Here is a 14,950-nt window from a genome sequence, read left to right as displayed (position 1 = left end):
AGATTAGATACACGAGCTCTTAACCTCCTACGCCACTGCTGCTCCCCCCCAAATGCCACCCCCCAAATGAGCCTGCCTCATTTTATTTCCCCCAACCCAGGTTTTTTAAAAATCGCTAAACTATCAATCCTTTTGAAAAATATTGCTTTGGCGCTGCTCCCGCATGAACAGCCAGGCAGGAGGCACTGTATTTCCCTCCCTTCCACGGCATCCATCGTCCAGTCAGGGACAATCCGCCTGCCGTTGCCCGGCTATTACGGGGAGGCCCCTTTTCCTTTTTTCTAAATTTTGCAGGTTGCATCTGCACAGCTACGCAGGCGCAGTCAGTCATATCGTGGGACGATCAGCAAGGCTATGGGGGCTCGTTTCCGCATCCCTGCGTAGCTACGCGTGTGTTGCAGGACATTTAAAAAAGAATGACGCGTCTCCATGCGAAAGGCACGAAAGCAACCCCGATTGTTTCTGTGGGTTCCAATTGCTGCCTTCGTGGAATGCACGTGAATGGGAAAACAGGAAAATGGGTTCCTTTATCATGACGGCGACCCGCTAGGCCTGTGCTGTGCGGAGCCGACCTGAGACTCAGGAAAGCTCATGCTAAGATAAATGTTGTTTTAGGGTTGAATGTGCTGCTGGGTTTCTGTTTAATTTTGCGGCTCAAAGACTAATGTGGCTACTCCTACGGAAAAATAATCTAATCACAGGGTCTGGGAGACATTTATAAGATGTGCAACAACCTTTTGCTAGCTAGAGAGGTGAGCGATTTTGCTTCTCAGGACGTGAAAAGGGACTGTTTGCTAGGGGGAAGCAGGGAAAGGGCTTACTGGCAGGAGAACTGGCATTTGATTGGCTGCTAGCGGTTTTGGAATGGTGCCCAGGGTGCCGATCGCCACTGGGACCACCTCAGCTGGTCAATTTTCAAATCGTGGTATTTAATGACCTTCTCGTGTTCTTTTTCAACGATCCTGCTGTCACCAGGTACCACTATGTGGTGGGAGCAGCAGTGGCGTAGGAGGTTAAGAGCTTGTGTATCTAATCTGGAGGAACCGGGTTTGATTCCCCGCTCTGCCGCCTGAGCTGTGGAGGCTTATCTGGGGAATTCAGATTAGCCTGTGCACTCCCACACACGCCAGCTGGGTGACCTTGGGCTAGCCACAGCTTCTTGGAGCTCTCTCAGCCCCACCTACCTCACAGGGTGTTTGTTGTGAGGGGGGAAGGGCAAGGAGATTGTAAGCCCCTTTGAGTCTCCTACAGGAGAGAAAGGGGGGATATAAATCCAAACTTTTCCTCTTCTTCTTCTTCTATGTCAACTATGGCCCCTTTATTGTCCTTGATCACTGTGATGTCCGGTGTATTATGTGCCAACACTTTGTCCGTTTGGATTCAAAAGTCCCACAAGATCTTCACCTTCTCATTTTCCATAACTTTCTCCGGACAATTTTCCCACCCGTTTTTAGCTGTCCTAACGTAATTCTTGCATAAGTTATTATTACTCCCCTTATTGTTACTGTTGTCGTTATTTGAAGGATAAGGCAAATCACAAAGCAGAGATCATAGTCTGGTTGAAGGACCCAATATGAATATTGTTAAAAGCTTATGCCTTCAAGTTGAGAAAAGGGAATGAGTTTCCATCGGATTCCGGTTTGAAAAGAACGAGACGTTAATTAGGGAAGTACTACAAAGCCTATTTCTGCTCTGGAAGAGAAGTTAACTGGGTGACCTCCCCCCCCCCCATCCATTTCCTCTTATCTCTGACTCGGAGGACTCTGTTTTAAATTTGGTCGAAATGCATATTTATAGACCAGACTGGAGTTTCTTCTCCTCGTGATAATGATCTGCTAATCATGATAAATACTGATGAGCTAAGTCTGTAATTACCCAGCAGACCACATGGACTGAATAGACCCTTTTAGAGGCTGCTGGAGAGCTGTCCTTTAATAACTGCCTAAATATATGTTTGCATTAGAGATGGCGACGGGCGCTCAGTCAGTGCTTCAAAACAATGCATACTTTTTTTTAACCTGTTCTCCTGTCGACCAGCGATTCTTTGGGCAGACACACGCATGCTGTCCTCCGTTGCGTTGCCAAGACCGACCCTAGAACCACAGGTCCATATTTTAAAAGCGCGCCCGTATGCATCTCTCCGCCATCCATATTTCAATTTTGGCAAAGTGCCTTCGATTCTTGCTGCTCTCACATTTCAGCCTCTTCTCGTCTTTCAGGAAGCAGCCTTACAGTGAACATGAGATGTGCCTTTCCACTGTTTCAGAGATTTGATTTGCAGCAGCAGTTCTAGATGTGTGCGTGCGTGTATGTGTGTATGTTTGCAGCTTTGCCCTTCCCCCATTCATGTTTTCGGATTGCGCCAGATGCGAGGCGTCGCGCCAAAGATAGAAAATAATCAGCGTCCACCGTAAAGATCGAGGAGCAGCTGCAGGGGTGGGGTTCGCACCATCGACTCTGCACGCTGGCGCATAAAAAGCAATGGGGTAACACTGAATGAAATCGAGGCACTTCCTTGGAGAACGCACGCAGGAATGCTGCCTTGCCGTTTCCTAAGGAGCGCTGGGACATGCAGAATAACGCATGTTCAATCCACTCTCACACGGCCGTCTGAGGATGAGTTTTTGCTGTTCCGCACGGCTGCAAGGTCGGACGAAATTTGCGTATTCGCCATATGCGGAAGGAGCTCAAAAATGGGTACTCAGAAGTGGATCTACTGGATTACATATATGTAGCAGCTACCAGGAGGCCCTCGATAGCTTGCAAAGTAGTTGATGTAGAGGCGCTGAAAGGGCAAATAAGCATCTTTTGTGTCATGGGCAAGGCAGACACAAAGACAGCTGTGAATCACCCACCGGCTGCGGTTGCCTCTGGGGGTGGGATGGGTGGAGCCAAGGTGACCGCTTCCGCTTAACTGAGGGCAAAAGCGAAGCCCGGGTCATGTTGGGCAAGGGCTGACGTCACCAGGAGGGGAGGGCGGATTGACCCTTTAAAGGGGAAAGCCCTCCTTTGTTCTGGCCATGTGCTTTGGCCAGCCTGCGATTTGCCCACCCACCTCTCCCTGGGTTCATTCGGTTGTTGCATGTTTCTGTCATAGCCGTTTGGCGGTGGCGCATGGGTAATGATCTGGAAGTGCCGACGGCGGCAAGAGGCAACCACCCTGCCGAACTGGCAAGTGGGGATCATGTCTTGCCAGGAGCGTCTGCCCGGCAGAGCCCTTCAGCGGAGCGAAGTCCAATACAGGAAAAATACGCCAGAACGGAGCTTAAGCTATGGAAACGAACAGGATCAAGACCCAGGCTAAGCCTCCGCGGCTTCTGTTTTGGATTTGGCCTAATAAAAGTAAGCTATGGCCAAAATGTTTATCCCAGCAAAGAGTCCAGTGTGGTTATTGGAGAGGATTCACCCTGGTGGTTCCCACCCTCAGATGGCAACATGTGGACGTGCAGGACAGCATAGGTTTGGCACCCTGTGCCTTTAAAAAATGCTCCCCCATCCTCCTCCTTTGACAGCAAATGGTGAGGTACCTAAAAGCTGCATTTCCCTTCCATCAAAGAAAACCGTGATGGATTGCCTTCAGCTGGAGGCGGAGGGGAACCTCTCAAGTGAAAACGACAGGAACTGGCTAACGGGTCGTAATGGCTTCTTGCAGGGCCCTGTAGTTAAGAGACCCATTTCCTGTTGATTTACATGCAGGGCTAGGGGGGAGATGAAACACATTAGGTTTAAGGCACGGTTCTAACTCCAATGCTTCCTGAAATGACCAGACTGCATTCTCCTGAGGGCGGTTTTTTTTTGTGACAATGTGAATTTCCTTCTCTTTGAAGTTCGGTCACTGGTGGGCTTCAATCAGGGATGTTCTTCTCTTCTGGCCGGAGTGGATAATCGTGGCCGCCCTGGAGACGCTGTGGCTTGTTCTGACATTCCACCTGCCTGTACCTGGGTGCCCCAGGTAAGTGGGCATGAATGAGAGATTTCTTACCACACTAAGGATTTTGGCAATGGAAAAAAGCCCCCTAACGTGCTCATTCACTTATACCATAAAGTAGGATGTTTGGGAGGTCATAGGGTCACCATAAGTCGGAAGTGGCTTATTAGCACTTAATAAACACGCTCAATATGAGATGGATTGGTTCGGTCAAGGAAATCCCTGGCCCTTGTTTGATTAGCAAGGCCTGACCCAAGCTGTTAATGATAGAAATTCTTTGTTTAAGCAAGCCTTTATTGGCATAGACAACAGTACAACAATAATAAAAAACGGATTAAAAAGCATATACAAAACAGGAAATAAATGTTAGGTCGAAGGAAATCTACTGGCGTTTAGTAATTTCCAGGAGAAAGTCTGCCACTATCATACAGAGAGAAGGATCAGGATTGTCCAACAAGTAGCGTAATCTAATTAAATCGGGGAGATGGGGTAAATGTAAAGGAGTAAGATTCACATACTTGGATCTGATTTCCTTGAATCTGAGACAGTGTAGTAATTGGTGGGCCAGAGATTCAACTGAGCCGTTGTTACATGGGCACAATCTTTTAGCCTTTTCTTGCTTATTAAATCTGCCATGCAACAAGGCAGAAGGCATAACATTAAAGAAATTCTTTGTGTGTGTTTGTGTGTAAGGTTTCAGAGGAACAAGACAGCGCATCACACACTGAAGACGGAGGATCAATATATTCAATAAATGTATTCATATATTATTATTATTATTGTCCAGTTACTGAATCCAATGATTGTACATCCAGTTTTTTGAAAAACAAGTAAAATATTTTTTTCAACAACAGAAGTTCATTTTCGAGATATATAATCCATATCTTCAACATCTACTGAACGAAAATAGTTCACTTTTTCCAATATCTTTAGGATGATTATATTCCATATAGAAAGTACTTCCCAAACGACTCGCGCGTTTTTAAGTACGTTTTCACTGTAGTCTTCCTGTGTGTAAGGTTTCGTCAAGTCACAGGTGACTTTATGGTGACCCTAGTAGGATTTTCAAGGCAAGAGATGTTCAGAGATGGTTTTCTGTTGCCTGGCTCCTCATGGACTGAGAGAGTCCCGAGAGAACCGTGACTGGCCCACGGTCACCCAGCGGGTTTCACGTGGCGAATGGCAAATTGACTCCAGTTTGACGGAACAGAGTCTGCTGCTCTTCACAACTATCCCACGCTGATTCTCGGAACTCTTTGGAAGTCATTCATTCAAAGGGCTGTCATAAGTTGGAAGTGACTTGGAAGCATTTTATGCGCACGCACACACAGATCCTCAAGATAGCAGGACTCGTTTCCCTGTCACACTCCAAGCAACACTGACCCAACCGTCTTTTTTTACTGCCGTGTTCATCAAAGTCCAGTTTCTTCAGCATTCCCCCCCTCTTCAACAGTACAATTTTTAAAATATCTGAAAACACCTCCCATCTTGCCCCAGTCAGGTCAAGAATCTCTCCATTCATGGCTTTGGGGGTAAACGGCACCACCTTCAAGTGCCAAATCAGAAGATGCTTTTTCTTTTACACCCCTAGTTTTGTAAGCTGAAGGGTTCTCTTCTCTCCTGTCACCCCCATTCCCATAGAACTCTTTTTGAACTGTTACCATCCGGCAGACGATACAGGTCTATCAAAACTAGGACAAAGAGGCTTAGAGACAGCTTCTACTCTAGAGCTGTGGCTATGCTGAACTCCGCGGCTTCGTGTTGATGTGTTTGGGGCTGTGTAGGGATGGGTGGAGGAAGGGGAAAGTGAGGATGGGATATGAGTCTGAAATGGTGTGCATCGAGGAATGCTGCCGTAAATTTCATTGTGCATGCACCATGACAATAAAATGCTTATGCTTAACAGGGATGGCGAACCTATGGCACGGGTGCCAGAGGTGGCACTCGGAGCCCTCTCTGTGGGCACACACACACAGAGTTCATCATGTGGGGGGGGGTTGGAAAATCACCCCCCCACACACACACATCTAGACTGACCTGGGCCACTGAGCACAACGTGCACGCACCGCGGTGAGCAGGGAGGACTCCGCTGGCGGGCCTGGTGCCTGTGCTCCGGGTGGCTGCTGCCTGAGTGGGGTGGGGGGGGGTGTGCAGAGGAGGCAGAGATGCTAGAGAGGCACAGAGCGGTGTGCGCGGGACTTGCTGGAGGCTAGAGCAGGCTGGCCCCTGCTCGAGCGGTTGGGGCGGAGGAAGAGGGAGCCAACCGTTTTTTCCTAAACTAAAACCTCAGCATTCAGGTTAAATTGCCGGGTTGCCACTTTGCGATACATAAGTGGGGTTTGGGTTGCAATGTGGGCACTCGGTCTCAAAAAGGTTCGCCATCGCTGCCATAGAACTCTGCACTAGGGAATCAGAAAAATAGAGGGCTAAAGGGTTTCCCCCCCCCCCCCGCCGTCCTCGTCTTCTGTTACTGCTGCTCACCTAGTTATGCAAAAAGCTGAATGGTTTTTTGCCTGTATCTTCCAAGCTCCTTTCATAACCCAGGAGATACATCCTTCTAACCAGCACATGCAAGGTAATACTGCCATATGCTACATATCCTGCTGTTTTATCATTTAAAATAATGGGCCTGCCGTCAGCGGGCGCAGCTGGAGGTTTATAGAAGAGGCTGCGGCAGAGAGATCGGGTTTCGTTTTAATCTGGGCATTATGGATCTTTTTGTGAATCATGCAGAATTGCTCTGCTACCACCGACAACGTGGTGTGGTGGCTGGAGTGGCTGGGAGACCCAGGTTTGAATCTGCCATGGCAGCTTGCTGCTTCTAACAGGGTCAGGGTAGGGTCAGGGGGACCCGAGTTCAATTCCCCACGCTGCCATGCAGACCCTTAGGTGAAGACTTCGCAGGATTACTGTGAGAATAAAATATAGAAGGGGAGACAGAAGCTCCCTAGTTTAAACAAGTGATGCTGGAATCCACCCCAAAACAGCATCATTTTAAGTGGTGTTTAAACTAGGGAACCCAGATTCTCCTCACGGTGACTCCATGGATCAATGCCCTCCAAAATGTCCTATCATTAACCGTCTTGCTCGGGCCTTGCAAACCGAGGCCTGTGGCTTCCTTTATTAATCCATCTCATGATGGGCTTTCCTCTTTTCCTACAGCCCAATGTTAAAGGCTGCATTTTTATACTGTGGTTTCATTGCAGTCTGTGCGTTTTGTGCCATCAAGTTGTTTCTGACTCATGGCCACCCGATGAACCAATGTCCTCCACCATGGGTGGAGCAAGGGGGAACCGCCATGGAATGCCCCCACTGCCCCCCAGAACACCCCCGCACCGGCACACACCCAGTGCATTGTGCCTCCCCAGCCCCCTTGGGAGCAGCAGTGGCGTAGGAGGTTAAGAGCTCATGTATCAAATCTGGAGGAACCGGGTTTGATTCCCAGCTCTGCCGCCTGAGCTGTGGAGGCTTTTCTGGGGAATTCAGATTAGCCTGTCCACTCCCACACATGCCAGCTGGGTGACCTTGGGCTAGTCACAGCTTCTCGGAGCTCTCTCAGCCCCACCCACCTCACAGGGTGTTTGTTGTGAGGGGGGAAGGGCAAGGAGATTGTCAGCCCCTTTGAGTCTCCTGCAGGAGAGAAAGGGGGGATATAAATCCAAACTCCTCCTCCTTCTCCACTCTTCTTCTTCTTCTTCTTCTTCTTCTTCTTCTTCTTCTTCTTCTTCCCCAACACACCCCCCCCCCCTCCCCCCCTCCCCCCCCCCCCCCCCCTCCTCCTCCCCCCCCCCCCCCCCCCCCCCCCCCCCGCCCCCGCCCTCCCCCCACCCTCGCCCCCCCCCGCCCCCCCCCCCCCCCACCCCCCCCCCCCCCCCCCCCCCCCCCCCCCCCCCCGCCCCCCCGCCCACCCCCCCCCCCCCCCGCCCCCCCCCCCCCCCGCCCCCCCCCCCCCCCACCCCCCCCCCCCCCCACCCCCCCCCCCCCCCACCCCCCCCCCCCCCCACCCCCCCCCCCCCCCACCCCCCCCCCCCCCCACCCCCCCCCCCCCCCACCCCCCCCCCCCCCCACCCCCCCCCCCCCCCACCCCCCCCCCCCCCCACCCCCCCCCCCCCCCACCCCCCCCCCCCCCCACCCCCCCCCCCCCCCACCCCCCCCCCCCCCCACCCCCCCCCCCCCCCACCCCCCCCCCCCCCCACCCCCCCCCCCCCCCACCCCCCCCCCCCCCCACCCCCCCCCCCCCCCACCCCCCCCCCCCCCCACCCCCCCCCCCCCCCACCCCCCCCCCCCCCCACCCCCCCCCCCCCCCACCCCCCCCCCCCCCCACCCCCCCCCCCCCCCACCCCCCCCCCCCCCCACCCCCCCCCCCCCCCACCCCCCCCCCCCCCCACCCCCCCCCCCCCCCACCCCCCCCCCCCCCCACCCCCCCCCCCCCCCACCCCCCCCCCCCCCCACCCCCCCCCCCCCCCACCCCCCCCCCCCCCCACCCCCCCCCCCCCCCACCCCCCCCCCCCCCCACCCCCCCCCCCCCCCACCCCCCCCCCCCCCCACCCCCCCCCCCCCCCACCCCCCCCCCCCCCCACCCCCCCCCCCCCCCACCCCCCCCCCCCCCCACCCCCCCCCCCCCCCACCCCCCCCCCCCCCCACCCCCCCCCCCCCCCACCCCCCCCCCCCCCCACCCCCCCCCCCCCCCACCCCCCCCCCCCCCCACCCCCCCCCCCCCCCACCCCCCCCCCCCCCCACCCCCCCCCCCCCCCACCCCCCCCCCCCCCCACCCCCCCCCCCCCCCACCCCCCCCCCCCCCCACCCCCCCCCCCCCCCACCCCCCCCCCCCCCCACCCCCCCCCCCCCCCACCCCCCCCCCCCCCCACCCCCCCCCCCCCCCACCCCCCCCCCCCCCCACCCCCCCCCCCCCCCACCCCCCCCCCCCCCCACCCCCCCCCCCCCCCACCCCCCCCCCCCCCCACCCCCCCCCCCCCCCACCCCCCCCCCCCCCCACCCCCCCCCCCCCCCACCCCCCCCCCCCCCCACCCCCCCCCCCCCCCACCCCCCCCCCCCCCCACCCCCCCCCCCCCCCACCCCCCCCCCCCCCCACCCCCCCCCCCCCCCACCCCCCCCCCCCCCCACCCCCCCCCCCCCCCACCCCCCCCCCCCCCCACCCCCCCCCCCCCCCACCCCCCCCCCCCCCCACCCCCCCCCCCCCCCACCCCCCCCCCCCCCCACCCCCCCCCCCCCCCACCCCCCCCCCCCCCCACCCCCCCCCCCCCCCACCCCCCCCCCCCCCCACCCCCCCCCCCCCCCACCCCCCCCCCCCCCCACCCCCCCCCCCCCCCACCCCCCCCCCCCCCCACCCCCCCCCCCCCCCACCCCCCCCCCCCCCCACCCCCCCCCCCCCCCACCCCCCCCCCCCCCCACCCCCCCCCCCCCCCACCCCCCCCCCCCCCCACCCCCCCCCCCCCCCACCCCCCCCCCCCCCCACCCCCCCCCCCCCCCACCCCCCCCCCCCCCCACCCCCCCCCCCCCCCACCCCCCCCCCCCCCCACCCCCCCCCCCCCCCACCCCCCCCCCCCCCCACCCCCCCCCCCCCCCACCCCCCCCCCCCCCCACCCCCCCCCCCCCCCACCCCCCCCCCCCCCCACCCCCCCCCCCCCCCACCCCCCCCCCCCCCCACCCCCCCCCCCCCCCACCCCCCCCCCCCCCCACCCCCCCCCCCCCCCACCCCCCCCCCCCCCCACCCCCCCCCCCCCCCACCCCCCCCCCCCCCCACCCCCCCCCCCCCCCACCCCCCCCCCCCCCCACCCCCCCCCCCCCCCACCCCCCCCCCCCCCCACCCCCCCCCCCCCCCACCCCCCCCCCCCCCCACCCCCCCCCCCCCCCACCCCCCCCCCCCCCCACCCCCCCCCCCCCCCACCCCCCCCCCCCCCCACCCCCCCCCCCCCCCACCCCCCCCCCCCCCCACCCCCCCCCCCCCCCACCCCCCCCCCCCCCCACCCCCCCCCCCCCCCACCCCCCCCCCCCCCCACCCCCCCCCCCCCCCACCCCCCCCCCCCCCCACCCCCCCCCCCCCCCACCCCCCCCCCCCCCCACCCCCCCCCCCCCCCACCCCCCCCCCCCCCCACCCCCCCCCCCCCCCACCCCCCCCCCCCCCCACCCCCCCCCCCCCCCACCCCCCCCCCCCCCCACCCCCCCCCCCCCCCACCCCCCCCCCCCCCCACCCCCCCCCCCCCCCACCCCCCCCCCCCCCCACCCCCCCCCCCCCCCACCCCCCCCCCCCCCCACCCCCCCCCCCCCCCACCCCCCCCCCCCCCCACCCCCCCCCCCCCCCACCCCCCCCCCCCCCCACCCCCCCCCCCCCCCACCCCCCCCCCCCCCCACCCCCCCCCCCCCCCACCCCCCCCCCCCCCCACCCCCCCCCCCCCCCACCCCCCCCCCCCCCCACCCCCCCCCCCCCCCACCCCCCCCCCCCCCCACCCCCCCCCCCCCCCACCCCCCCCCCCCCCCACCCCCCCCCCCCCCCACCCCCCCCCCCCCCCACCCCCCCCCCCCCCCACCCCCCCCCCCCCCCACCCCCCCCCCCCCCCACCCCCCCCCCCCCCCACCCCCCCCCCCCCCCACCCCCCCCCCCCCCCACCCCCCCCCCCCCCCACCCCCCCCCCCCCCCACCCCCCCCCCCCCCCACCCCCCCCCCCCCCCACCCCCCCCCCCCCCCACCCCCCCCCCCCCCCACCCCCCCCCCCCCCCACCCCCCCCCCCCCCCACCCCCCCCCCCCCCCACCCCCCCCCCCCCCCACCCCCCCCCCCCCCCACCCCCCCCCCCCCCCACCCCCCCCCCCCCCCACCCCCCCCCCCCCCCACCCCCCCCCCCCCCCACCCCCCCCCCCCCCCACCCCCCCCCCCCCCCACCCCCCCCCCCCCCCACCCCCCCCCCCCCCCACCCCCCCCCCCCCCCACCCCCCCCCCCCCCCACCCCCCCCCCCCCCCACCCCCCCCCCCCCCCACCCCCCCCCCCCCCCACCCCCCCCCCCCCCCACCCCCCCCCCCCCCCACCCCCCCCCCCCCCCACCCCCCCCCCCCCCCACCCCCCCCCCCCCCCACCCCCCCCCCCCCCCACCCCCCCCCCCCCCCACCCCCCCCCCCCCCCACCCCCCCCCCCCCCCACCCCCCCCCCCCCCCACCCCCCCCCCCCCCCACCCCCCCCCCCCCCCACCCCCCCCCCCCCCCACCCCCCCCCCCCCCCACCCCCCCCCCCCCCCACCCCCCCCCCCCCCCACCCCCCCCCCCCCCCACCCCCCCCCCCCCCCACCCCCCCCCCCCCCCACCCCCCCCCCCCCCCACCCCCCCCCCCCCCCACCCCCCCCCCCCCCCACCCCCCCCCCCCCCCACCCCCCCCCCCCCCCACCCCCCCCCCCCCCCACCCCCCCCCCCCCCCACCCCCCCCCCCCCCCACCCCCCCCCCCCCCCACCCCCCCCCCCCCCCACCCCCCCCCCCCCCCACCCCCCCCCCCCCCCACCCCCCCCCCCCCCCACCCCCCCCCCCCCCCACCCCCCCCCCCCCCCACCCCCCCCCCCCCCCACCCCCCCCCCCCCCCACCCCCCCCCCCCCCCACCCCCCCCCCCCCCCACCCCCCCCCCCCCCCACCCCCCCCCCCCCCCACCCCCCCCCCCCCCCACCCCCCCCCCCCCCCACCCCCCCCCCCCCCCACCCCCCCCCCCCCCCACCCCCCCCCCCCCCCACCCCCCCCCCCCCCCACCCCCCCCCCCCCCCACCCCCCCCCCCCCCCACCCCCCCCCCCCCCCACCCCCCCCCCCCCCCACCCCCCCCCCCCCCCACCCCCCCCCCCCCCCACCCCCCCCCCCCCCCACCCCCCCCCCCCCCCACCCCCCCCCCCCCCCACCCCCCCCCCCCCCCACCCCCCCCCCCCCCCACCCCCCCCCCCCCCCACCCCCCCCCCCCCCCACCCCCCCCCCCCCCCACCCCCCCCCCCCCCCACCCCCCCCCCCCCCCACCCCCCCCCCCCCCCACCCCCCCCCCCCCCCACCCCCCCCCCCCCCCACCCCCCCCCCCCCCCACCCCCCCCCCCCCCCACCCCCCCCCCCCCCCACCCCCCCCCCCCCCCACCCCCCCCCCCCCCCACCCCCCCCCCCCCCCACCCCCCCCCCCCCCCACCCCCCCCCCCCCCCACCCCCCCCCCCCCCCACCCCCCCCCCCCCCCACCCCCCCCCCCCCCCACCCCCCCCCCCCCCCACCCCCCCCCCCCCCCACCCCCCCCCCCCCCCACCCCCCCCCCCCCCCACCCCCCCCCCCCCCCACCCCCCCCCCCCCCCACCCCCCCCCCCCCCCACCCCCCCCCCCCCCCACCCCCCCCCCCCCCCACCCCCCCCCCCCCCCACCCCCCCCCCCCCCCACCCCCCCCCCCCCCCACCCCCCCCCCCCCCCACCCCCCCCCCCCCCCACCCCCCCCCCCCCCCACCCCCCCCCCCCCCCACCCCCCCCCCCCCCCACCCCCCCCCCCCCCCACCCCCCCCCCCCCCCACCCCCCCCCCCCCCCACCCCCCCCCCCCCCCACCCCCCCCCCCCCCCACCCCCCCCCCCCCCCACCCCCCCCCCCCCCCACCCCCCCCCCCCCCCACCCCCCCCCCCCCCCACCCCCCCCCCCCCCCACCCCCCCCCCCCCCCACCCCCCCCCCCCCCCACCCCCCCCCCCCCCCACCCCCCCCCCCCCCCACCCCCCCCCCCCCCCACCCCCCCCCCCCCCCACCCCCCCCCCCCCCCACCCCCCCCCCCCCCCACCCCCCCCCCCCCCCACCCCCCCCCCCCCCCACCCCCCCCCCCCCCCACCCCCCCCCCCCCCCACCCCCCCCCCCCCCCACCCCCCCCCCCCCCCACCCCCCCCCCCCCCCACCCCCCCCCCCCCCCACCCCCCCCCCCCCCCACCCCCCCCCCCCCCCACCCCCCCCCCCCCCCACCCCCCCCCCCCCCCACCCCCCCCCCCCCCCACCCCCCCCCCCCCCCACCCCCCCCCCCCCCCACCCCCCCCCCCCCCCACCCCCCCCCCCCCCCACCCCCCCCCCCCCCCACCCCCCCCCCCCCCCACCCCCCCCCCCCCCCACCCCCCCCCCCCCCCACCCCCCCCCCCCCCCACCCCCCCCCCCCCCCACCCCCCCCCCCCCCCACCCCCCCCCCCCCCCACCCCCCCCCCCCCCCACCCCCCCCCCCCCCCACCCCCCCCCCCCCCCACCCCCCCCCCCCCCCACCCCCCCCCCCCCCCACCCCCCCCCCCCCCCACCCCCCCCCCCCCCCACCCCCCCCCCCCCCCACCCCCCCCCCCCCCCACCCCCCCCCCCCCCCACCCCCCCCCCCCCCCACCCCCCCCCCCCCCCACCCCCCCCCCCCCCCACCCCCCCCCCCCCCCACCCCCCCCCCCCCCCACCCCCCCCCCCCCCCACCCCCCCCCCCCCCCACCCCCCCCCCCCCCCACCCCCCCCCCCCCCCACCCCCCCCCCCCCCCACCCCCCCCCCCCCCCACCCCCCCCCCCCCCCACCCCCCCCCCCCCCCACCCCCCCCCCCCCCCACCCCCCCCCCCCCCCACCCCCCCCCCCCCCCACCCCCCCCCCCCCCCACCCCCCCCCCCCCCCACCCCCCCCCCCCCCCACCCCCCCCCCCCCCCACCCCCCCCCCCCCCCACCCCCCCCCCCCCCCACCCCCCCCCCCCCCCACCCCCCCCCCCCCCCACCCCCCCCCCCCCCCACCCCCCCCCCCCCCCACCCCCCCCCCCCCCCACCCCCCCCCCCCCCCACCCCCCCCCCCCCCCACCCCCCCCCCCCCCCACCCCCCCCCCCCCCCACCCCCCCCCCCCCCCACCCCCCCCCCCCCCCACCCCCCCCCCCCCCCACCCCCCCCCCCCCCCACCCCCCCCCCCCCCCACCCCCCCCCCCCCCCACCCCCCCCCCCCCCCACCCCCCCCCCCCCCCACCCCCCCCCCCCCCCACCCCCCCCCCCCCCCACCCCCCCCCCCCCCCACCCCCCCCCCCCCCCACCCCCCCCCCCCCCCACCCCCCCCCCCCCCCACCCCCCCCCCCCCCCACCCCCCCCCCCCCCCACCCCCCCCCCCCCCCACCCCCCCCCCCCCCCACCCCCCCCCCCCCCCACCCCCCCCCCCCCCCACCCCCCCCCCCCCCCACCCCCCCCCCCCCCCACCCCCCCCCCCCCCCACCCCCCCCCCCCCCCACCCCCCCCCCCCCCCACCCCCCCCCCCCCCCACCCCCCCCCCCCCCCACCCCCCCCCCCCCCCACCCCCCCCCCCCCCCACCCCCCCCCCCCCCCACCCCCCCCCCCCCCCACCCCCCCCCCCCCCCACCCCCCCCCCCCCCCACCCCCCCCCCCCCCCACCCCCCCCCCCCCCCACCCCCCCCCCCCCCCACCCCCCCCCCCCCCCACCCCCCCCCCCCCCCACCCCCCCCCCCCCCCACCCCCCCCCCCCCCCACCCCCCCCCCCCCCCACCCCCCCCCCCCCCCACCCCCCCCCCCCCCCACCCCCCCCCCCCCCCACCCCCCCCCCCCCCCACCCCCCCCCCCCCCCACCCCCCCCCCCCCCCACCCCCCCCCCCCCCCACCCCCCCCCCCCCCCACCCCCCCCCCCCCCCACCCCCCCCCCCCCCCACCCCCCCCCCCCCCCACCCCCCCCCCCCCCCACCCCCCCCCCCCCCCACCCCCCCCCCCCCCCACCCCCCCCCCCCCCCACCCCCCCCCCCCCCCACCCCCCCCCCCCCCCACCCCCCCCCCCCCCCACCCCCCCCCCCCCCCACCCCCCCCCCCCCCCACCCCCCCCCCCCCCCACCCCCCCCCCCCCCCACCCCCCCCCCCCCCCACCCCCCCCCCCCCCCACCCCCCCCCCCCCCCACCCCCCCCCCCCCCCACCCCCCCCCCCCCCCACCCCCCCCCCCCCCCACCCCCCCCCCCCCCCACCCCCCCCCCCCCCCACCCCCCCCCCCCCCCACCCCCCCCCCCCCCCACCCCCCCCCCC

At 70.7% G+C, this 14,950-nt stretch overlaps 1 protein-coding gene across 1 annotated transcript in view; it reads left to right on the top strand.

Moving 5' to 3' along the window:
- The window catches only part of LOC125437821 (heparan-alpha-glucosaminide N-acetyltransferase-like), a 133,448-nt gene that overhangs the window by 28,310 nt on the left and 90,188 nt on the right, over positions 1-14,950 (top strand). Inside the window, exon 6 of the mRNA XM_048505828.1 lies at positions 3,828-3,952. Within this exon, the coding sequence (XP_048361785.1) occupies positions 3,828-3,952 (125 nt within the window). The remainder of the gene's footprint in view (positions 1-3,827; positions 3,953-14,950) is intronic.

This window comes from Sphaerodactylus townsendi, linkage group LG08 (assembly GCF_021028975.2).
Source record: "Sphaerodactylus townsendi isolate TG3544 linkage group LG08, MPM_Stown_v2.3, whole genome shotgun sequence".
NCBI lineage: Eukaryota > Metazoa > Chordata > Lepidosauria > Squamata > Sphaerodactylidae > Sphaerodactylus > Sphaerodactylus townsendi.
Note: the sequence above shows the minus strand (reverse complement) of the source record. Positions and strands in the feature narration are given on the sequence as shown.